Source organism: Polyodon spathula, unplaced genomic scaffold (assembly GCF_017654505.1).
Source record: "Polyodon spathula isolate WHYD16114869_AA unplaced genomic scaffold, ASM1765450v1 scaffolds_890, whole genome shotgun sequence".
NCBI lineage: Eukaryota > Metazoa > Chordata > Actinopteri > Acipenseriformes > Polyodontidae > Polyodon > Polyodon spathula.
In genome coordinates this window covers 1-24,574 of record NW_024472377.1, presented here as the reverse complement: position 1 = coordinate 24,574, position 24,574 = coordinate 1, and the positions used below count along the sequence as shown (strand labels likewise).

Sequence of the window (24,574 nt, the reverse complement as noted above, 5' to 3'; positions counted from 1 at the left end):
CTCTTAACAAAAGCCTAATCGTCTGGCAGTGACATCATTACAGTCTTCTCATACAGTGCAAATAATGCAGCAGCCCTTTGACGATTGTGCGATCGCAATCCATTCTTGCTTCGCAGGGTTTTAAGCATGGAACCAATTCTTAAGCATGGGCACTTGTGTGTGTTCTTATAAGGTCGAGGGCATGATAATTTCTCTAAAGCACCACACTAAGGTAACACTTTACATGAAGTGTCTCTAATGATTGTATTTACATATGCACATGTGTACTGACACATCATTGTAATGTTATTATGCAGTTACAATGTGTACTTGAGTTGAGATCTTTGTCCACTGTACATTTACACACTTGTATCAGAAAAGGCATAGGGATAGGGTTATTAGACAGCAAATGTTGCAAAATATTTAAATGCTTATATGAAAAAAAGTAAATGCTTAATTGTAGAATGTTTTTTTTTTTTTTACCATCTGTGAATTATCAAACAAAATAAAAAAGATAAATTCATGTAAAAATAACAACTGGCACGTGAGATGTCTCTTTCTTGTACTGGACAGAGCGATCTTCAGCAGAAAGATTTCTGATCTTTGATGCAGCTGCTGTCCTTTTCATTGACGACACTCTAAAGAAACCGTGCCGCTCTCTGCAGTGTGATGCACCGGAAACAAACTAAACTGGCTGCCAGGATCCTAAATGCAGTGTAGCAGGAAAAATATATATAAATCTCTCGTGCTACACAGACCAATTTATATCCCATGCATCAATACATATACACAACATTAACACAACACAACACAACATAAAATACACACAGGGGCAGGCCACACTGCCACAGTCACATTTGCTAGTTTTTCGTTAAGCATATGGAAAGCTGCAAAGCGGCGTGTAACTCAATATGTTAACGTAACGTTATTCAGCAGGGTTCACTCGTCTTTAAGAAGCAACATTAGTTGATTCTATAGGGTGACGCAAAAATTAGGGCCATAGCTGTGCATACTGCACGGCGATCGTTACGTTTCACGGAATCCGCGATAACGTTGAATTAAAATACAGGCTTATTCATGGCTCTCTGCTTCCAGGATCTGATACGTACAAAACCCTGAATTTAAATTGGACTGCTGTGAGATTTGTCCCTCTTGCCCACTCTTCCAAAGCCCTGTGCTTTTTCTAGTCTAGCCCTCGCTTTCACTGGGCCCTCCGGTCTCCCCCCCTTCTTCATCCTCCTCCTCCTCCTCCTCCTCCATCAGGTCATCCATGATGAGGTCATCCAGGTCCCCCTCCAGCAGGCTGCCCTGGCTCAGGCAGGTGGCCACCGTGGAACCGGAGCTACAGTGCAAGGGGCTGGGGTGCACCACCATGGGCTTGTGGTTGTGCCGTCGACTGCGGGGGTGAACGCACTGCGCACCAGGAACAGTAGGGTCTGCGGGAGAAGAGGGTTAGGGAGGGGGTTGAAATTTGAAACGGCTGCCCCCCCCTCCCCCATTTGGACAGAGCTCCTTCGTATAAACGTTTTGGCTCATGCCTTGGCTGACTTAGCTTCGTAGAGTTTCGTTTTACTACATAGAGCTCTCGATTCACGACGCGATAATTCAAGAATCAATTTTGTTCGTTCGCAGTGAATCCGTACGCTTTTCTTAATTCACTGACCTCAATCTGGGAAAGTCGTAAGAACAAGACAGCCCTAAAATCTGGGCACTCAGCTTGTGCCTTCTTGCTTCTGATAAAGAGAGACATTAGGTGCTGCTTGCTGCCACATGCACGTACAGTATAACCTTGCATTGACAGATTTTGAATTTAGAGACAAACTAGCTGTAGTTCTGCTAAACTGCCTCCCTGTGGTTCCATGCAGAACTTGAAAAACCTTCCAGCAACAGAAAAAGTTTGGGGTGGCTATTTTAATGATCCAAACGATGGCGGATCTCGATACATCCACCTTTAAACTCCCAAACCTGCACTGACGCCCCCCCCCCCCAATGGATTTTGTGATCCAAATGAGGACGTCAATGAATCCCTTGCAATGGGAAAAGACTTCTGCAGATGGCTGCATGCTCTGCAGGCTACCAGCCCCTGCAAAGCTGAAGGATCACTCACTCCTGCGGTTATAGCAGTCCTCAGCGAAGCAGCTGTGTATGTTCCTCTGCCGAGGTCCGGGGGTCCTTCTGGGGGGCAGAATTCGAGAGGGGTCCACGGGCAGGTGGCAGTTATAGCACGGAGACAACAAGCCCATTATCCCATAGCCTCTGAGGAACACAAACAAACACAGGCGGTAAACCCTCCCACTGCCGCGTTCATCTCCAAGCCAGCGATGCCCAGACCACGAGGCTGTCTGTACCTGAAGGTGCGATGGCAGCCGGGGCAGTTGAACTCTGCCGCTCCCCACGTGTTGTTGCATGGCACAGGGTCGTACTTTCTACCGCAGCCGTGACACCGAGAGACCTGTGGAAAACACCGATTTCTCACAGCGATTAGGCGAGCTCCCGTATACCTCTACCTGATTTTTTCTGTTTGACTTTAAAGCTGTCTCTCATATGATTACAAATACACTTTCTCTTATATGTTTACCAACACATTGGCACTCTACAGCTCTGGCCAAAGGTTTTGCCGCACCCTATAGAATTAACTATGTTTGTTTCATACATGAATTACATACAGTTTTGTAGTTTTCAATTTACTTAACGAAAAACTGACTTTTGCAAAATCATTTATTTGATTACATGATGTTAAATAAAAGATCTAAATTATGTTTTTTTTTTTTTTTTTTAAATCCTAAAATTCTAGGCGATGCTAAACTTTTGGCCCTAGCTGCACACCCGGGACAGTACCTTCTTCCTCTGCGGGACTCTTCTCCACCAAACCTTGTCACATCCCTGGCAGGCAAACTGGCAGTCCTCGGAGGGAATGAGGTTTCTCTGGGCGTTATCGAACATCTGCAGGTTCCTCTGAGTCAGGGTCAGCATGCGCAACCCCTCCCCGATATCCTGCAAGCGAGGCGCAGCGACACTTAAACCCATACTGGTGATGGGACAGGTCTCTGCAGATTCCTACTCAGCGTTTCAGGAAAATGCTGGCACTTGGGTCCAATAATATTGAAAACAATAGTGGACTCTTTCAATAGCTAAATATTGTTTAATATGTGCTGTACTTTTGTGTCTCTCTATATAAGGTAATATTGTTCGTTTTTCCTTCAGAGCTCGATGAAGAAGGCAGGGATACCTTGAGGAATGACGCTGTGGTTCGGGCACAGTGAATCAATTACAGGGCTGGTTGTGCTCAGGAAGGAGCCTGTATTGAAATGTTTACTGTTTACTACAGAGCTAACAAATCTTCCATGACGAATCCTCTCTGCGATGTCAAAGCTAAAGTAAAGCATTCTGACAATATGGAGAAAGACACTGTGTGGAAATACTTGTAGAAATTAGACAAATGCATGACCTATAACCTATAATATGTGTTACTAAAAATTCAGTATACAATGCAAATCCGCATATAATTCTTGTTTAAGAAAATCAATTTTTTTGTGGCGTTCCGGCACCCTCAGATTTAGAAACAGGTTTAGAAAGGTATGTTTTTACCTGGATGTCCTGGTCACCTGGAGCACTGGGTCCAGGGGGTCTGGCATTCTGTTAAAGAAAATAGCAACAATTACACCGGTGAAGGGAACAGCTCAAATCTTTGTCCACTCTACAGCTGTCCTCCTCCGAAGCATGTGCTGTCAGCCGCCCGCTTCTTTACACACTGCGAGACTCACCGTGCAACCACCTCAGAGCTACAGCGTCGGAGAACAAGGCAGCTCCCGGGCAGCTTACAGGCAAGCCCGCAGGCGCCCGGCCAGACCGCAGGGGTCGCTGATGCGCGGCGAGCAGACCTAGCCCTCCCTCCCCCAGGCGGCGCTCGGCCAATTGAGCGCCACCCCCTGGGAGCTCCCGTCCTCTGTCAGCAACCGAAACCGGCAATGTCCAGACTATAAGACGCATCCTGCACTCCACACAGAGAGTCTTTACTGGATGCTGTTTATTTATATGCTTTACCATACCTCTCTTGGGGCTTTACAATTCTTACCTGTGCTGTATCATGTTTTCACTGTGCCTTATTACACAGCTACACTTATAATTTCTCTGAGAGTGTAGATCTTGCACTCAGAATGTCAATGACAAAGCTTTCGCAACATTCAAACAAAAACAGGTTCAATGCAAACAGATTGAAAATACGTCAATATCAGCTTTTCGACAGTTTTTTTGTTTACATTTAAGGGCTCACAGCAGGTTTCTAAGTGCTGAAAGCGCTCTTTCTCTTTTCATGACAGACACGACTTGCTGGACACAGCTAAGAGTGCGCGAAACGTACACTCTCAGTGTGATCAGAGGCAGCCTGCGAACACTTGGAAATGCACACAGAGGACTGCAGTACCTGCTGGGGCTGGCGGTCGGCATTTCGGATCCTCTCCACCACATTCTGAAAAGGCACGCACACACACAAAATAAATAAATAAATAAAAAATGTTAAAGTCCCTACCAGAAACACGTTTATGCAACAGCGCAGTGTTTTTCTGCTTTTAAGTTCTGACCGCAAACAAACACATTTGCATTCCTGCTTCTCTTATCGTGTTAGCTCTGTGGCGAGTTACTAACAGTACAGAACCTGCAGTTCAATACAGACTCCCTCTGGAGCACAACCAGCCCTGTAATCAACTGTCACTGTTGATTTACTGTACCCGAACCACAGCGTCGTTCCTCAAGGTATCCCTGTCTTGCGCATCGAGATCTGAAAGAAAAACGAACAATATATTCATGTATGCAGAGACACCAAATTACAGTGGATAGATATTTAGACAGTGTCTAAAGAGTATAATTTATTTAAGAGAAGGCTGCATGTCATATTATGTGACAAGAATCGCATTAACCAAATATGTTTGCAGCTGAATTCTATTGAAGTGCTCTTTCAAGAAGTACAGCTGCATTTATATGAGCTTCAACTTATTGTTAGGCAGAGAAATTATGATTTCAAACCATCGTTTTAACGAATTAGAAAAAACAAAACAAAACGACTTTTAAAATGGCTTGTTTGAAAGTTTCACACAGGCAGAGACACTAAAAGTACAGTAGACAGACATTAAGACAATCGCAGGTGCTTCACAGCGGTGGTTTTTGATAACTGTTGATGTTTTTAAATATTTATAAAACCAGGAGATCAGTTCCCTTGTAAAATAAAAAATTTGCTCTGCATTGAGCACAGACCATCGCTTTCACTGTGTGCGACTCCTGGCTAGACTTTTACTATCTCTTCTGCCTTGTTCACAAAGCAGAAAAGTTTCAAGGCACCAGGAAAACAAAATGATCAAAAGAGACAGTCACGTTAACTAACCAAACTGAATGAACAGCCTCACTCGATTATCTAGTGCGGTTGTCGCTGCCCTTTGTAACCGAACTGTGTGTGCATACAAACCGCATTAGGAGCAAAAGGGGAAGTCAAATCCGCATTTAGCCTTTAGCCACAGAAATTAAAGGAGTTTATCACCTAGAATTTTAAGAGACAGAATTACAAAATGATATTGGAAAAGTCTACAGGAAGCCACACTAGTGGTATTCATGCTAGATTTCGAAATGTTTTTTGTATATAGAGTATGGAAAACTACAAAGTACACTACATTATTCAGCAGGTTTCATTCGACTTTATGAAGCAAAATGAGTTAATTCTACAGGGTGTTGCAAAACTTTTGACAGCACCAATGATTCTAGGTCGAGTTGACGTGTTGTGATTGGGCGCGCTCGTCAAAGTGCAGCTTTGTGATTGGGTGCGCTTGTCAAGCGCAGCCCTCTGATTGGCTGAACGGTTTTCGGTACTCACTCAGGTCCTTCATGAGGATGATGTCCTTGCAGACCAGGTCGTGGTTGTTGTGGTAGCGTTGCATCAGCACTGCCGCTTTCTCCACTGTTACCTTGCCGTAGAATTTCTCCCGTAGGCGACGGATGCTTTTCTCCAGCTGGGGAGGAAACAAAGGGACGGACGCAAGGTGACCATGTGACTCCTCGTTCACCAGCACAGTTTATTAACAATAATAAGTAGAGCCCCGTGCTTTTTCGCAAAATATGAAATAAAACGAAATGCAAACGTAAAACGATAAAGCAAACGAAGAATTTTTAAACTGGGAGGTTTATACAAAAAAAAAAAAAAATAATAATACTTTAAATAAATAGTTGCCATCGTAGTTGTCAAGACTCGGCTGTTGCCACAGACACGGTCTGAAGGCAAACGGAAGCTCGAGCTGAGGTGTAATTTGAAGCGAGTCGTTTGGGAATTAAAATTGTGATGGAAGAGATGTTTGTTTCTAAAAAATGCCTAAACTGCGCATAACAGTTAAACAGCACTGCAAAGAATTTGAACGGTATGGTCTTCAGAACACTGAGGGGAGACAATTTACAGAATCAATAACATATCGCGATTAATTTGGTATATAAAAAGTTATTGGTAATGTGCAGCTGACGCTGACAAAATAATGATTTGCAACTGTCGGCTGCACTGTTTAACGTGTAAACGGTTTAGAGAACAATAGCTTTAAGGGTATTAGAATTACGCATTAAATGTGTTTGGTTTTGCAAATCCTAAATGAAGTATACAGTTAATAAAGACGAACCTTGAGCCAAAATTGGCACTTCTAAATTACAAACCCAAAGAGTTGAACTCTGCTGTACTGGTGCCCTACGGGCTTTATACTGCGTGCATTTACTAACGTATAGGAAATGCAGCTTCTCTGCAAATACAGAACCCGAACTCGATTGTTTATAATCAAACAGGCCATATAATAATAACAAATCAAGCAACATTACCTCAATTTCGTCATGCAACCTTCGACTCATATTTGCGAGTGGGTATATACGATCCGGTGTACCGTACTGTCTTTGATTGGTAACCGATTACCCTTTTTCCTCGTAATTTGTTGACTGAGCAGTTTCCTGGTTTCCACTGTTTTATTTTTTTCGTTCTGTTACTTTCAGTTTCAGAAGTGTTGCAGAACCATCATAGCGCCGCCAGGGGGAGGGGGGCGGGTCACATTAAGAGCAAGAACAAACTCCACTGGCTATTGTAGAATACTGTAAAACAAATACACTAAGCTAAACAAACAAACAAACAAACAAACAAACAAACAAACAAACAATGCACCACGGAGTCGTGTTCATTTTAATTCTGTGCATTCTGGCATGCCTCGCCGTCAGTCCCGTTTGTTTACAGTCTCTTCAAAGCTTGATTTACTTATTTATCTAAGAACTCTGAATCTAAAGGAAGAAACAGAGTAAGGGTAGTAGCTACCGCGTCTACCGCGTCATAGCCCCCCCCCCCCCCCAACGCAATGTGTTCGGGGATTTTGCAAGTACTGTACACACGGCTGCAAGACTGACTGAATTTGCAACAGCATTTGCAAAAGAACTACAGCTCCCAGCATGCCGCGTTTTGTGTGCCCTACGACTGAGGTCCCGAGAACCTGAGGGCTGAACCCATTCCAGCAGCTGGAGTGTCCAGCGGGCGGCGTGCGGTGCGGGGGATTTGGGCTGGATGAGCGATGCATTGTGTTAACAGGCGATCGCTATGGGGTGAGAGGGCTGACCCTTTATTTAAAGCGCATAAACTCCTTAACAAAAACAAAAAAAAAAAACACAGCAAGTTAAAGCACGGGATTCTGTAGCATTTAACTGAGTAAGCAGTGGTGGGTTTTATTTTTATTTTTGTTTTGTGAATTGCAAGTTTTTTTTTTTGTTTTAAAGACTGCAGAAAGCCCGTGCGTATTTTGATGTTGGTGATGTTTGGACGAATACTTCCAGGCCTGGTTTGGCTGTATTTGTAGTCTTGACTGATTGTACTGTATATTGCGCACTAAATAAAACGCCAACAGCGATGAATAGCGAATAGTTTAAAACACTGCACTGTGTACGAGGTTAGCAGATACTCGGACGTTTGTTCTTGCAAACTACAAATCTGTATTTTAATATTATTGCGTTTTCAATGTTTACCTGTGCTTGTCAGTGTGCACACTGGCTTGCTACAAAATGTAAACATAGCTTATTATTATTATTACTATTATTATTATTATTTATTATTATTATTATTATTATTAAGTTGTTTTTTTTGTTTGATTTATAATGTGAATATTGATTTCAGTTGTGAGCATGAATTGTGTCGATTTTTATATTTGTATTTTTACGTGATTATAAAGTCATTTATTTATTGTCATATTTCTGCTTGATTTTACTTGATATTCATTTCTGTCGTATTGTGCGCATTGCATTTAATCTTTGTGTTTTTGTTTTTTCTTCTTCAGAAGACTTGGAACCTTTCTAAAGAGACAGCGACCCCCTCATTTAAAACTACAGGCTCTTGAAAAAGGCGAGTCATAATTTATTAGAGTTTCCCGATGGATCTCAAACTGCGTCTCCTTCATTGTATCAGAGGAAATTTGCAACACACCTTGATAAACGTTTGAACTTCAGTTCTATTTCAGATAGTCTGTTTGATAAGATTTTAAAAAGTACCAAAATAAGATGTGCCATTATTATTACTGTAACTGACAATACGCATGTACACACACACACACCCACAATATAGATATATAATATATATATATATATATATATATATATATAATATATATATATATATATATAATTATAAACTCTGACCATTTTTAACTGGCAGCATCTACCTGTCATTTTAATATTATCTTTACCTATCTTGTTATGATAACTTATTCTAATTGTGTTAACCGCAAAAGTTTAATCTAAATGTAATGTATCAAATACACAGCTAGTTCAAAGAAAAAAAATGTGTTTGGTACTAAATTGGTTAATATAGACACAATGAGGCTAATCAAGCTAATCAAAACCAGGAACGGGTGAAACTGCTGTGCAACAGGAGTCTTATTTCTATCAATGAAATACCCGAATATACAGCAGTAAATGTGTGTAATATACACAGTGTAGGGAACAGTCTGTCCACTGCCGGTAGCTGTTGGTTTTGTCACACAAAAGGACAATTTTAATGGCCTAAGCAGCAGAGATCTGCATCTTGTTTTAACACACTGAAAAGAAGCATGAAACACTGAACTTCACCTTGGTTTGACCTGCTTCTTCACTACATCGCAAGCCCGCTGTCGGCCCCAGACTTCAGCCCTCAGCTCCCCAGGGAGGTTAAGAGGATTAAAATCTCAGTAAGAGGATGAGGTTGTTCCTGCACTGGCCTGTCTGATGGGAAAGCAGTGGGAGCCTCTCGATAAAGCTGGGTTTGACTGCGGCTCTTAATGCACAGTGCCTTTCTGTCCCTCGTGCTGCAGAAAAATCACAGACAATTGTGTTAAAGAATAGATCACAAATAAATAAACAAGGTTAAGTGATAGAAGAACAGTGAACTGCAACGTGTACTGCTCTCAGATTCACACTGCACGCGAACCCATGCTTAGTGAATTTGACCTTTTTTTTTAATTATTATTTTAACCAGACTCTTTCTCCTGGCTTGTTTTACTGCAGGTTGCCAACAGGGCGGCGCTATGGCCTGCAGGAACGTTCTGGTGACGGGCTGCTCCTCTGGGATCGGCCTGGCCGTGGCCGTCCGCCTGGCCAAAGACGAGCTGAAACGATTCAGGGGTATGAGCCCTGCCGTGTTTTAGCGTGGGGGGGTGGCAACAGGCGTCCGAGTTTACGAATGCTAAAAGAAATCGGGGCATTCTAAACTGGAGATGAAGCAGGGGGAGGGGGGTAAATGCATGATTGTGAAAGATTTTTGGTTTGATCACAGGCCATATTAGTGTTTTGTATTTGGCAGTTGGGCTCAAGTTTGCACGCCAGTTAAAGTGCATACTGCAAGTGTGACCTAAGTGGGTGGTGATGGTTTAGGGTTCACCTATATCCCAAGTACGAAACGCTTCACACTGTGCTGCAAAGGAAGAGGACCGCTGGGATGGTTATAAGAGGATGTGTACAGTGCAGGGTTATTAATTCAGCATTTATTGCCAGTCTGTTCCAAAACAGTAAAAGCCCTCTAATAGAAGGTTTCATTGCCAGAATTCATGCTAAAACATTTATTGATCCCAGAATTTAACAGATCCTGGTTTGCACTCATCCTGTGCTACTGTACCAAAAGTAGGCTGTCTTGAGCCCTGAGCGTTTTGGGAAGTGAAGTCTGGCAGCCCCGGTGAGCTCTGTTGTGTTGGATTGCAGTTGTCGCCACCATGCGTGATCTGGACAGGAGGGGTGGTCTGGAGCAGGCAGCGGGGGGCGCGCTAAACCACACGCTGGAGATCAAGGAGCTAGACGTCCGCAGCGAGGAGTCCATCAGGGAGTGCGTCAACAGCATCCCCCAGAGACAGGTCGACGTTCTGGGTACGAGAGCCGCAGCGTGTCCTTGCAGTGGAAGCAGAAGCAGTTCTTGACCTCTGACACCGCAGGGACTCATATACACAATCACATATGTATATCTCTTACTAGAATAAAAAAATGTTTTTACAGTAGTTTCAGTTCAGGATCTTTTAACTATCAAGTCCTGCGCCTCAATGCATTGAAGCGGGACTGCAATTACCAGACTGCACTGCAGCGTGAGCAATGCACTCTGGGCAAGTGAACCTGGAGCCGATTGGTGACCGTGCTTTTCATCTTCCCCAGTGAACAATGCCGGGATGGGCATGATCGGACCCCTGGAGTGCCAGAGCATCGGCTCCATGCAGAGCCTCTTCGATACAAACTTCTTCGGCCTGGCGCGGGTGGTGAAGGAGGTCCTGCCCGACATGAAGAGGCGCCAGTCCGGGCACATCGTGGTGATGAGCAGCGTCATGGGCATCCAGGGTGACCTTGGTTTAACCCTTTGCAGTCCATTTATTCAGCTCTTGTCAGGCGCGTCAGGAGATCGGAGATCAGAACGGGCAGGAAGCAGTCTTTTCTTTCAGTCCCTTTTTCCAGTATCTTTACTCCTCCCATAATTATTTTGAATCCCTTTTGTTTATAATTCGTTTTAACTTAAAAATAAATAAATAAATAAATAAAATAACTTTTAAAAAGTTGTGGAGTAGCATGGGCAGTATTCAAGGAAGGAATGGGCTAGGATACTTTTAATTTGCTGAAGTGGTAACTGCCTCATGCAAAGAATGATTACGACTCCCCTTGCATAGCGGTTTGATCCATTCCAGGTTTTCCTGAGAGCCACAATTGTAAGTTGCCTGTATTACAAGGTGCATGGTGCGTCTAATAAACCTCACATTGAAATGTAAATCGCAAATTGCTGAGCAGCTGACCAAACAATACCCTGCAGTGCTCTTTCCTTCGTTAACAAGTTGTATTCCCCTGTGTTTTCACAGGTCTTCTGTTTAACGATGTTTATTCTGCCTCGAAGTTCGCTGTGGAGGGGTTTTGCGAGAGTCTGGCAGTGCAAGCGATGAAGTTCAATGTAAAGTAAGTGCAGTCAATCCTAAAAGTCTAGGTGATGCAAAACTTTTGGCCGTAGCTGTAAGTAGTTCTGGTGAAAGCCGTCAGTGTGATGACAGCAGACGCTTGCATGCAAGCACTGGCTGTAAACAGCGTGCTCTCTCCGACAGAATGAGTCTCATTGAGCCGGGACCCGTGATCACGGAATTCGAGAAGAAGATTTATGAAGACGCCGCCCACATGGACCTCTCGGACACGGATAAGCAAACGGCTGAAATATTTAAGCAGGTTTACCTCCCTTACTCCAAGGCCATTTTCACCGCCCTCGGACAAACCCCGCAAGACATTGCGGAGGTAAGTTTAAAGTCTTCTGCAGCGCTGCAGGTTGGAGATCAAGTGCTCCACAGCTGGCAAAAAAAAAATTCTTCTACCAGCTCAATTTAGCCCCCCATGGAAATTTAACCTGTAGAAAAAAGAAACCTCTCAAGACCAAATTTCCAACTATTTTAAGTTTCTAAGTGAAAGCCCAGTGCTTTATATCGTTGCCGAAGCACACAGCATGCTTTGGCAGTTTAACTCTTTCAGTGCTGCAGACTTGTGTACATGCCTAAGAAGGACAACACTGCAGAGCGCTCTAGCGGTATAGGAAAGAGAACTCCACTCTCCACACTGCAGAGCGCTCTAGCAGTATAGGAAAGAGAACTCCACTCTCCACACTGCAGAGCGCTCTAGCAGTATAGGAAAGAGAACTCCACTCTCAACACTGCAGAGCGCTCTAGCAGTATAGGAAAGAGAACTCCACTCTCCACACTGCAGAGCGCTCTAGCAGTATAGGAAAGAGAACTCCACTCTCCACACTGCAGAGCGCTCTAGCAGTATAGGAAAGAGAACTCCACTCTCAACACTGCAGAGCGCTCTAGCAGTATAGGAAAGAGAACTCCACTCTCAACACTGCAGAGCTGCACAGAGGTCTATAGGAAAGAGAACTCCACTCTCCACACTGCAGAGCTGCACAGAGGTCTATAGGAAAGAGAACTCCACTCTCCACACTGCAGAGCGCTCTAGCAGTATAGGAAAGAGAACGCCACTCTCCACACTGCAGAGCGCTCTAGCAGTATAGGAAAGAGAACTCCACTCTCAACACTGCAGAGCGCTCTAGCAGTATAGGAAAGAGAACTCCACTCAACACTGCAGAGTGCTCTAGCAGTATAGGAATGATAAACCCATTCAAAACATCAGACCAATAAACCAGTCGCATACTAATTTATATATCTACATCCATTTGTATTTATTTTTCAGTATAAGGCACTGGATAACCAGAGACACGCGTTTCCCTTTCAGTGCTGTAAAACATATATATAAAAAACAAAATCCAGCTGTTGAAAGGCTCAAAAAGACTTTTAGTTCAGACACTTTTGTTTTCTTCTTCCTCACACAGCACACCCTGAAGGTGATCACCTCCGACAGCCCTCCATTCCGTCACCAGACCAACAAGCTGTACGCCCCGCTGACCGCTCTGAAGCGGGCCGACCCCAGCGGCAGGCTGCCCCTCGACGCCTTTTACAAGATCACCTTCCAGCACAACCGCATCCTCAACGCCAGCCTGGCGCTGCTCGGGCTGCTGCACAGACGCAGCTGCAAGGAACCCCAGCCGGAGAAGCCCGCTTGATGCAAACAAAACAAAAAAATCGCCACGCCTCGTAGCCGCAGGAGCAGAGTTTTAGCCGCGAGTCTCGACTCCGATCCAGACGAGAGCTGGCCCTGGTTTTTGCTCTCTCCCCGAGAGTCCCAGTGCTGTCTCCCTAGAGGTAGAGTCCCCAGTCGCTGCGTCCCAGGCAGCTTGGATGAGGTTGAACTGTTTTAGTGTGTGGATGCATGTTCAGGGAGGGGAAATAAGACTCCTATTGCACAGCGGTTTCACCCGTTCCAGGTTTTACTAGGAGCTTGATTAGCCATGTGTATAGGCAACTAGCTCAGCTGTGTCTTATTAAGCAGCAAGTGAAACTGTTGTGCAATGGGAGTGTTATTTCCATGTCTCGTGTGGGTCAGAGTTCAACCAACATCTTTTTAGATATTTTAATTTTTTTTTTTTTTAAACGTATGCTGCTTAGAAAAATTCTCTTTTCTTCAGTCAGTATTTTTTCCATGAAGTTTGGCATTTTAAGAAAAATCATCAGTTTGAGAAAGTTTTGGAGTTTCATTTATTTCAAGCTATATATTTTAAATATTACAGGATCTGAAATGCACTGTTGTTTAACAGATGTGAAACCTGGGGCCATATTTGTAAATCATTAGCCAGTGTACTAATAAATGCATCGCTATCTTCTCGTGACTTTTCCAGTTTGTTCATGCTTCGACTATATCCTTTGTGTTTTATTTAACAGGCAAGTATCGTCACTTTGTAGGTCTGCTCAGTCACCAAAAAGAAAAAAAAACAAAAACAATGTTCCATCTATCGAGCAAGAATTTTGGTCGATGCTTTTATTATTTCAACACCTGCACTGATAATGCACTGTACTTTGGAGCATTTTTCAAATCCACAAGTTATGCAGCAGTAAATCTTTTTTTAAAATTTTGTATATATAAACGTGTGATACTTTACATGAATTAGCATGTGGATACCACTGCTACAGACACCGTAATAGAACTATCTGACATCCAAACAAAACGGCTGTAATTTCTTAAACAGGTCACTTAAAAAGGAAAACTACACACACACAAAATAAAGCTATTAAACCATTGACACCTGCTTCCCTTAAATAAAGAAACAACACATCCTAAAAAGTGAAATCCATACCGTAAATAAAAACAGACAATAGAGACAGGAATAAGCAACACAAAGACTAGAGGGAAAAAAAAAAAAAAAACATACTTTCAAACTAAAATAAAAACTTAAGGAATATTTCAGAAATATACATCTTCAAAACAGAGTATGCACGCTGCCAATCAAAGCAAAAACTCAACTCAAAACAATCTACGATACCAGATTACTATGATCGTTAAACACAATACAAAGGCTGTAACGAAAAGGTGGCTTTATCACTTATCAACCAAAAAACACCCTTTTCACCCCCCCCCCCGCACCGTCTTCTCAATTACATCACCCAAAGACACAAATTCAAAGATATATACAATAGGGTAAATCACAGGCTTGCCAAAGGGGTAGATGAACTCTGGATCTAAAAGTCTTCCAACAAAAAAAGAAAAGTGGAAGAAAAACTTTCAGGTGAATGACGTTGAATGTTTTTATATTAAAAAAAAAATAATTTAATCTCACTGTCTCACTTTATATATTTATAATTATATATAGAATATATATACAGTATATATATATATATATATTACAGAATGCATAGTATTGTAAATACAAAACAGCTGGCACTGCCTCTGTATTTAAATCTCGGAAATGTTTCGAAGAATGATTTTTGCTGTTTCTGTGGAAACTCTTTCAATCTAGTAAATTGCAGGGCAGTGTGATGCGGTGAGCCGGAGCATACCCAGTGTGGGACACACACAGAGAGGGCAAACCCTCGATAAACCCCTTCAAACCCTAAAATGACTGGTCCACAAGGTGACCTACTTATCTTCTCCCAAAAACTAAATCACAACCTGTTTTGTTTGTATTTACTGCAGGTTTGCTCGTTAGAAAACACATGTTCCCCAAAACCAAATCTTTTATCAATAATGGAGGAAGATAAACACCGAAAAACATAAAGGTAGACTGCATGAAGTGACAAATTCTGACAAGAAGTTGAAATAAGTGCTTTTGTATCACAATTTTAAAAGCTATAGTTGTTTTTGTTTATTTTTCTTGTATGCAGTTTACAAGAACAAGGCGCCTGGTGGTTTTGTCTGTGACCAACTTTTTTTTTTTTTTTTTTAAAACAGTCAATGCTTCAAACCACCTTAAAGCTGTACCTCTAAAAAATTCACATACTCTATTTGCTTGCCACCTGAACAGCAGTGCACCAGCCCCACCACCCCCCCATCCCTGCTAAAATATCCTCATAACCTCTGCATACGATTTCTTTAAATTATTCTCCTATTTCCTGAGCACTTCAGATCATCCAAAATTGAATTAATACAATCGCAAGCTGTGACAAAATCACGCGATGCCCCCAACCCCAAAAAATAAATAAAGTTCTTTCAGAAAAAAAAAAAAGCTAGAAGTTCTAGGAACTTTCTTTTTCCCCTCCATCTGGAGCGTATAGATCAGTTACCGCTTACTTTTCCACACACATATTCACACCAGTACTGTTTCACCGCAGGCAAGCTCTGCAAACAGATTGACTAGAAACAGAACAACGGTACAGAAAAAGGAGCTTCCGAGGCCAGCTCTGTGGGCCTCTGCTGCTTCGAGTCTGTGGAAAGCTGGATATGTTTAAAAAGAAAAGCAATGCAAACGACAGCAATAACAAGAAGAATAAAAACAATGGGAATAATCCAGCACATGCGTGCGTGTGTGTGAGTGTGCAGACTGAGGCAGTCTGTCTCACAGGCTCTTAGTCCCTGGACCAGCCGAGTCACGCTTCTCTCAATCTCTCAGCCTCTCTCTCCCATTGGAGGTTTTCTTCACATTAGATATGCCTTCCAGTACGCCAGACTCTGTGACCCTAAAAAAAAAATCAGATGGAAATTTGAAATCAGTCTGACGCATGCTTTTTTATTTTGTATTTCTTTTATTTTTATTTTTTTTACAGTTTTTATTGTAATGTTAGTCCTGGATCAAATAAATAACGAATACTCCAACCACACTGGCAATGCATGAATGTATTAAACAGCCATGTTTGTGTTTGTTCAAGTAACGTACGTTTCTAAATGCCTGTACAAAACCAGATGCATCATGTACAGATCTGGCCACAAGTTTTGTCGCACCCTATAGAATGAAGTAATTTTGCTTCATAAAGTCGAATGAAACCTGCTGAATAATGTTACGCTAACATATTGAATGAAGCACCGCTTTGTGGTTTCCCATATACTTAACGGAAAAAACTGACACATTGAAAAATGGGACATTTTGAAATCCAGCATGAAATACTGTACTGCTATTCTGGCTTCCGGCAGCAATACCATTTAGTAGTTTCTTTGATTACACAATGTTAAAATAAAATATCTAAATTATGTTCATAGTTTATTTTTTATTTTAATTAATCTAAATCCTAAAATTCTTGGTGAACACTTTTGGTCAGAGCTGTATATTCCAATACCAGCCCCAGACTTTACTATTCTTTCTTTAGCAGGTTATTTGAAGGAGTACCAAAGTTTATTTTATATATATATGTTGATTTTTTTTTTTTTAACATAAAATAAATTTGCATTTTTAATTCCCAGCCAATTCAAAATTAAAGGACAGTCACATATGTGTTTGCAGATTTTTCGGACATGCAAAACGCATGTTTGTCTGAGTGCTGTGCTGTCCAACAGTTGTTTAAAAAAAAAGAAAAAAGAAAAAAATAAAGGCAATGCTGTGGCCGCTGTCCTTACACTTCATCCATCTCTACATCCTCCTCGTCCAAGGGCAGCTGCAGGTAGGGGTTATTGGAGGCTGGCCGGAACTTGTACCCAGTCAGGACGAAGAACACCAGAGTGGACACTTCCACCATCAGCTGCAATTGAGCAAAACAACAGTCACATTGAGAACACACTGAAGGCGGCAGGTCTGTCTACGCGACTTCATTCTTCAGTTCCTGAGCTGCCTTAAGATCAGGGACTTATCCCACCTTTTATCTGAACTTCAACGCAATACCAGTTTTGGATACCAAAAACAGATGCCCCAAATAACGCCCTCATGCAGTCATTCTACGGAGTGCAAGGACAACACCCTGGACCGGACATTTAAATTGTTTTTGCATGCATTTGAAAAATGGAAAAGTGATCTATTAATTATTCTTAATGAGTCATTTAGCAGATGCTTTTATCCAAAGCGACTTAGAGACTAGGAGGTGAGCTGTGCATCACAGCTGCTGCTGCTGCTGCAGAGTCACTTCCAGTAGGACCGTGTCTGTTTTATGTCTCATCCGAAGGACGGAGCACAAGGAGGTTAAGTGACTTGCTCAGGGTCACACACACGCACATCGAGACAGTGGCCGAGCCGGGATTTGAACCTCCAGGAATCAAGCCCTTTTCTTTAACCATTGGACCACCAAGCCCCCAATGCCGTGACAGGCCAGCCCTCTTACTGTACCTCATAGAACCACTGCCACTGGAAAGGAACGGTCACTTTGAGAAGAATGGCAATGATGCGGGTGAAGTAGATATAGCACACAATCTGCAGAGAGAAGAGATGTGCAAGTCTAATTTCGGATGCCGTGTTTTATTTAACATCATGTAATCAAAAGAAAACTACAAAACGATAAAAATCACAAAAGTCTACTGGAAGCCATAATAGCAGCACAGTATTATTTCACGTTCGATTTCGAAATGTCTCGCTATTCAGCAGGTTTCATTAGTATGAAGGAAAATTAGTTCATTCTACAGGGTGATGCAAAACCTCTGGCCAGAGCTGCAGAATGAAAAAAAACTGAATAAACAGGCGATAAAACCCGACAACCTGGAGCTGGGATACTGGATTACCATTGCTGTATTTAAATGATTAACAATACAACTCAATCTCATGCACCCTCTACATACCATGACATAGTAATGTCTGAAGAGTTTCAATTTCGCCAGGTTCATGACAGCTAGAAGTAAACAAAAAAACAAAGAAAATAAGGCGTTTGGATTTAATAGGACAATAGAGGGCTAAAGCACAGTGGACTATATAGCAGGGTGTCAAACTCGCTTCTTGGAGGGCTACAGTGTCTTCTGGTTTTCACTCCACCCAAACTCTCACTTGGTCTAATTATTTGACGAACTGGACGGACTGCAAAATATTCCATAGGTAGTAGTGTACTTTGAATCAAGTGCATTTTTGAGATCAAAAACATTAAAACATGTCCAGGAACTAATAATTCGATCAGTTATGTTCATTGAGAGCTCAAGTCAGAATGAAAACCGGGAGACCCTGCGGCCCTCCGGGACTAGAGTCTGTCACCCCTGCTCTACGCACGATAGCACAGCTGTCTTTACCTGGCAGAGTGATTTCATTACTGCTGTTGGGACCCTTCACACAAAGGAATAAGCATTGTAAACTAAAAATCACCTTTTGTAAAAGCAACAGCAGTTCAACGCAATCAGAGTGTTCAGGAACATGATTCTGTTCATCCAGGAAGTGCTTTTCCATTGCGATTTGTCAATTTCACATCTAAACCATTTTTTAAAATGAAGAACACAAACCTACCTTTGCCATCTGTACTGGAGGCCTCCTGCAAGTGCCGTATCGACCTGAGAAAGGAACCCCATAAACACAATCAATGCATCGTATTGAACCAGCGTTGGAAATTCCTGAAACTGAAGTTGCAGTAAATGTGTTTAATTATATTACAATGCATTTGCAGATGGGCGTGCTTTTGGGAATTGACTTAGCAGAGAGGATGTGTAACAGAGAAGAATGGCCTCGACTCACCAGACCACAGGGAAAAGGATTGCTCCACAGCAGATCAGATCAACCAGGAAGAGAATCTCCTTCCACAAGGCATACTCACTGGTCCCCTCCTCCGTGGATTCGATGATGATGTAAGCAACGTTGGCCAGCACCTGAGCAAGGGACCATGGGGAGAAACATTAGAGAACTGGGACGGGCGTGCCAGGCAGGGCTGAAGCACGGTTAACATTGACTGAACTCAACATCTGATCGTTTTATAAGGTGCTGGCTGAGAGGTTTTAACCCTGCAATGCCCATTCCTGTATCTCATATGCTACAATGCTTAGAGACCCCACTATGTTATTATTTTTTAAATCCAGCCTCACAAGACAGAATTTTTCAGTGCATTGGGACAGAAAACGTAACGTCATCTAATTCCATAAATAAAGTTTCTCACCTGGGCATTACATTGCAGGATTAAGTATATAATGTGAATGGGACAGGCTCACATACAAGGGACTCAGCTGCTCCTGCTGACTGAATATCAAAGTCACAGTAAACCCTACAGAAGATGTTCTTCGTGGCTTCTGCAATTGAATTCTGCTGCCGAGGGCACGCACACATAACAGTACCTGCAGAGGGATGACTATCATGAAGATCTTCTTCTCCTTGTCAGACAGGATGTATTTAACAAAAGCCCAGCCTGTTCCAATAAGGGCCAAGGTGATAAACAACAGGGCGCCTTTCAACCTGAGGGCCAATCAACAAAGACTAAGTCAATACGGCTTCATTCATTTTTACTGTGGCATTAACACAGACTATGAAAAATGTGTTTTTTTACAGGGAGGACCTGGCACCTAGTGGCCACCCTGTTCCCTACACTGTACAGACTTCACACATTTACTGTTGCAGTCGGGTAATTCACGGATGGCAATAAGACTCCTATTGCAGAGCAGTTTCACCCGATTCCAGGTTTTACTATGAGCTTGATTAGCCTCAGTGTGTACAGGTAACAAGCTCATGTGTGTCTGATTAACCCATTAAATCCCAAATACATTTTTCTTTGAAACAAAAAGTTGTATTTCGGTAATTTGATACATTACATTTACTTTTGCAGTTAAGAAAATTAGAGTAAGTTATCACAACAATATAAAGGAACATTTTAAATAACAGGTAGATGGCAGTTAAAAACACTCCACAAAATTACAAAGTACCAAGATAGGTCATTGCCGCCTAACGGGTTAAACACAGCAAAACCAAAGAATGGATCAAACTGCTATGCAATGGGAGTCTTGTTTTCAACCCTATACTTATTCCGATAATAAAGCAAGATCAAAAATAAATGACTCCAACAGTTTATTTAATCAATATAGTAATAAAAAGAAACACAGAAGACAGCTGATAGGAGCAAAACAGTAAACACAGCAAGTGCTGTAGGCACAGAGAGCATGGTTTTACTTACAGGTGTGTGATATAGTACATCACTGCCCAGCCTTCAATGGGATGCCCTTCAGTGTTAATGAAATGGTAATTTATCTGCAAACAGAATCGTGGTTCAGGTTAGCACAGCAATGAGGTGCGTTCTATATAGCAAGACTGACGAGGGTTTATAAATCGCTGTGGGAACGAATGACTGCGCTGTGTGTACTCACACTGTGGAAGATCAGGGAGATGGATTTGGTGAATGCCAGAGCCGCCATGAGCCAGTGAATTTTAAACACATTGAACCTGCGGAGACAAAGGTGGGAGAACCATGAAGACCCCCTAACACGTCACGCCCCGAATTAAAAACAGATCTGCTGCGAGCGTCATTTCTTCAAGTGCTTGAATTCATGATAAAATTCCTGATTTCTGGTTAAGCGTTTCGCTTAATTCGACTCAAAGAGCGTGCACTTCAAGTGACAAAATGATATAGAAATAAAACTTAGGGAAACTGGATCCTACTGCATTGTGCTACAACATCAGGAGCGAAGTTGCAGTATGCAAGGAAATAAAAACTCTAGATGCTGCAAAAAGTGCCTCTTAAGATCAGCTCCCCCCCCCCCCTTACCTGTGTTTGACAAGCACGTGCACCCACAGCAGAGCCGCAGCGAAGAAGAATCCAGACATGGAGATGTACAGCAAAGGCAAGGGCATCTCGGCTGCAGAGAGAAAGCCTCCAGGATTCCTCTCTGTGATCTCAATCTGGAGAACGACACACAGCACAGGAGAGCACCGATTTTAACAGAAAAGACGTTACCAAGCGCAGTGCCTTCCTTCTGTCAGCTTCCGAGAAAAAAGACACCCGTTTCAAACAAGCAACTGTGATCCTGAAGTGTTGTACACACACAAAAATAACAACTATACTGTACTTTTATTTAACATCATGTAATCAAAGAAACTACACCATGATCTCGCAAGTGTCTACCGAAAGCCATGACCGCAGTACAGTATTTCATGTTAGATTTTGAAATGTTTCTCGTTATGTATATGGGAAACTACAAAGCAGTGTGTGATTCAATATGTTAACGCCACATTACTCAGCAGGTTTCATTCGACTTCACGAAGCACAAGGAGTTCATTCTATAGGGTGATGCTAAACTTTTGGCCCTTGCTGTACGTGCTTCTCATGCCTCTCATGGTGTTTGGTTGCAAATACTCCTAGCGTGTTAGCTTTTCAAGGTGCTGCATAACCCTGGAGTTTAGGAAATGAAACGGCAGACTCACGTCAATGCTGAAGGAGTTTTCCTTATCTGGCAGTTTGCTGAAACAGTGGTGGAAGTTCAGGTTATACAGCCCCTCCTCGGACTGGGAGACGATCTTAATTTGGAACTGAGAAGGAAAGAATGGAGAAAAAAATTATATAAAAAAAAATGTATGCATAAATGTATCTTGCTTTTCTTAAATGACTAAATCATAGAAAATATATATTCATAACTAAAAACATACAGATGGATGGATAGGTAGAAAGCTTGCTGCTTTTAAATTCTTTTAAAACAGAAGTCAAGCTCACACTGAAGTTGTAAGAGTTGTTAATTTTCTGCAGGACCAATATCAGATCTCCATCCTGACTCCTTCCTTTTTCAACCTGTAACAAAAGGAGGACTTAATAACCAGAAACACTAGAAAGAAAACCTACGGTGGTGTCTCTGAACTCTACTCTCGACTTACCCGGGTGGCGTTTTCACCTGCCTTTGACTGATCTCCAACTTTGTTTGCAACCTGTTTGGGCTGAGAAGCAGGGACATCATCCTGTTTGGGTTGGTCGACACTTTTAACTGGAATTAAAACAGAAAGCATTCAGCCACGTGTTAATATTTTACTGCACCTAAAAGCTAAAATAAATCACAATAAATTTTGAGCATCAGAATTCTTAAACAAACCCGTGGCATCTTTCAAAGCCGGTGTTTTCGTCCGACCAGTTATGACGTTCTTCTGGTCACCATACCTCTTGACTTGAACACTGCACAAAACAAAACCATGACGTGCTGTTAAACCATCTCTCAGGTGCAAGGCTTTTTACTTTGTTATAACCTTAGTTGCTGCAAACACTTTCAGTCTTTCGGGCAGAAATCGGAGGAATACTGGGGCGAAGAAGAGGAAACAGCTGCAGCAGCTTCATCACGGGGATGTCTCACTAGGGACACATTTACAGCAACAAATGTTTGGCATTGTAAACTCCTGCTAATTTTTGCAGAAAATCTGTGAATATTTCTCACCTGTAAAAACTTCACGTTTTACAGGAACTGTCTGTAGAGCTGTGTGCAAAACTCTCCCTTCCTCAACACTTTATACTTTGTGTTTTCAGAAATGCAACAACTCAAAGCTTACCTGCTGTCTTTAAAGTGAATGAGAAACAGGACAAGAGGCTCAGTGCCACTCGGCTTGGTTAGGACACACGCGTCAAACTCCTCAGCCTTTGGGAACAGACACAGCACACGATCAGCATATACAACACTACACCCTGAGAAAAGAAGCCCATCTGTGCTCCAGCATGTTAATAACATCACGGGACTAGTAATGATTTCCCAATCAGAATCACTTTGTGGGCAAAATGTGGATCGTAGCTTGTGAGGTTTGGCTCAGATGCTATGACTAGGCTGCTAACTGTTTGTGGATAAATATTGCAGTTTCAAACAGGGTGCGGATTTCTGCAAGATAAGTCACACCAAACAAACAGCCAAGTTTCAAGCCAAGGAACTGGAAAGTGCTACTAAGCCACTGAATAACTTAATCTCAGGGGTTCTTTTTTTAATGTTCTTTTCAGAAGTCAGGAGACATGTCTCATTTTTTGTACTGCTTTATTCTTAATGTTCACTTGGGATGGCGGCGGTCAGGGCAAGTTTTGACATTAGTTTTAAAGCAAATCAGCAGACTTAATGGAAAAGACAAGGTGCACACTTACTGTGTAAGACATCACTCCACCCACACGGGATTTTGATAGGCTGAATCCAATCTGTGACACAATAAAATAAAAATGATAACTTCTTTACAAAATCTTTAGCATTTACATCACAATCATTTGTGACTTGTGAACATGGCATTGCTAATCATTTCTGTTTTAATAAATCTCAACCAAGTTTAACCCTTTTGGGACACTAATAAATAAATGACACTAACTTTCTTATTTTTGCAAGGAGGTGTGCAAACACGGTTTAAAATTTACTGACAGGCTGCATTATCTAAATGGTCCAATTCCTCCTTGTGATGCTCCAGTCGCCCGCCAGTGGTTTTTTTTTTTTAAAGCAGAACCCGTTTGAACGACAAGCGCTCGATTCCTTGCGTACCGTGAGGGGTTAAAGCTACAATGTACTGTCAGGTTTGCCCAAACACAGGTCGCATGCTTACAGGCTGTTCTTCGAAATCCATGGTTTCACCCGTCAGGGTAAGATTCTTCATGTTCACATCCAGAGTTCCATTGGCGTAAAACCCAAACGAATTGAGGTGGATAACGGACCGCCTCTCGTTCTGAAAAAGAAAAACAAAAAACCAGCGCTTGCTGTCATTCATTTTAAAAAGAGAAACATTTGCCATGCATGCAATCAGCCACCCTGAAATTAATTAATTTTCACTTCTGGATTTGACTGTTTTAAAATGTTCTTTTTTAAAAGTCTCTAAAGCTCCTCCACGTTGATCTGGTGGCATTAAGATGCTGTCAATGCCGTCTGTGTTTCAGAAGAAATGTGGAACTCTGTCCCCCACAGTTTAAAGCCTGGTATTTACTTGGGCAAAATAAATGTCTCCCCCTGCCTCTCCCATAAAGAGAGCATGGGGAGGAGAGAGCCTTGAATAAGCTGGCTACTTTTGAAAATGAAGACCAACTGTGCAATCAACAAGGAGATGGTACTAAAGACAAATAAAGATTGAATAACAGATGGCGTTTCCAGTTAGAAAGTCACTGTTTATACCTATCTATCTATATGAAGTCACAGTAATGAATATCAATGTATTAATATCGATTGCGTTATACTGAAGAGCGCCCTTGGTCGTTTTTCTAAACAGTTTACTGGCAATCTGACGACACATCACAGAAAGCACATCACCGGACCATGCATGATGTTATGATCGTGAATACACAGCCAGGCTGCTTCGGTCTATCTCCATACTTCGTGTAAGGCCTTCACAGATACCCAACGACACGAACATTACCTTTAACGTTAACTTGTGTATCCTCGCTGCGCAGCAGCCGACCAAAACCATCAAAACAAAGGCGTGTGGGCACCCCCAGAGCAGAGCTCG

General features: G+C 42.2%; 3 protein-coding genes across 5 annotated transcripts; 1 reads left to right on the top strand and 2 right to left on the bottom strand.

Annotated features, from left to right (window-relative positions):
- Positions 1-784: 784 nt before the first annotated feature.
- On the bottom strand, positions 785-7,127 carry shfl (shiftless antiviral inhibitor of ribosomal frameshifting). Of its 2 annotated transcripts, none has more exons than XM_041242018.1 (9): positions 6,820-7,127; positions 5,840-5,975; positions 4,707-4,756; positions 4,340-4,447; positions 3,568-3,615; positions 2,818-2,973; positions 2,328-2,431; positions 2,087-2,235; positions 785-1,415 (listed from the first exon to the last, which is right to left on the bottom strand). In XM_041242018.1, exons 1-9 carry the CDS (start codon positions 6,847-6,849, stop codon positions 1,168-1,170), a joined length of 1,029 nt encoding a protein of 342 aa, XP_041097952.1. In that variant the 5' UTR covers positions 6,850-7,127; the 3' UTR covers positions 785-1,167. The 2 variants fall into 2 exon arrangements, with proteins under 2 accessions (XP_041097952.1, XP_041097953.1); XM_041242019.1 differs by having other exon boundaries at positions 4,403-4,447.
- Positions 7,128-8,323: 1,196 nt separating this feature from the next.
- Positions 8,324-14,519, top strand: LOC121309129 (retinol dehydrogenase 8). 2 transcript variants are annotated; one of them, XM_041242022.1, is made up of 7 exons: positions 8,324-8,367; positions 9,506-9,624; positions 10,198-10,359; positions 10,639-10,818; positions 11,328-11,421; positions 11,565-11,748; positions 12,833-14,519. In XM_041242022.1, the coding sequence occupies exons 2-7, from the start codon at positions 9,528-9,530 to the stop codon at positions 13,061-13,063; spliced, it is 948 nt and encodes a 315-aa protein (XP_041097956.1). In that variant the 5' UTR covers positions 8,324-8,367; positions 9,506-9,527; the 3' UTR covers positions 13,064-14,519. The 2 variants fall into 2 exon arrangements, with proteins under 2 accessions (XP_041097956.1, XP_041097955.1); XM_041242021.1 differs by lacking the exon at positions 8,324-8,367 and adding an exon at positions 8,398-8,415 and having other exon boundaries at positions 9,508-9,624.
- A 2,355-nt stretch (positions 14,520-16,874) lies between these two features.
- Positions 16,875-24,568, bottom strand: LOC121309128 (protein GPR108-like). Its single transcript, XM_041242020.1, has 17 exons — positions 24,485-24,568; positions 23,684-23,803; positions 23,241-23,291; positions 22,667-22,752; positions 22,219-22,298; positions 22,007-22,113; positions 21,849-21,923; positions 21,563-21,667; positions 20,907-21,040; positions 20,509-20,584; positions 20,319-20,392; positions 19,489-19,606; positions 18,899-19,029; positions 18,674-18,717; positions 18,025-18,074; positions 17,579-17,662; positions 16,875-17,000 (listed from the first exon to the last, which is right to left on the bottom strand). The coding sequence occupies exons 1-17, from the start codon at positions 24,533-24,535 to the stop codon at positions 16,875-16,877; spliced, it is 1,512 nt and encodes a 503-aa protein (XP_041097954.1). The 5' UTR covers positions 24,536-24,568.
- Between the last annotated feature and the right edge of the window lie 6 nt (positions 24,569-24,574).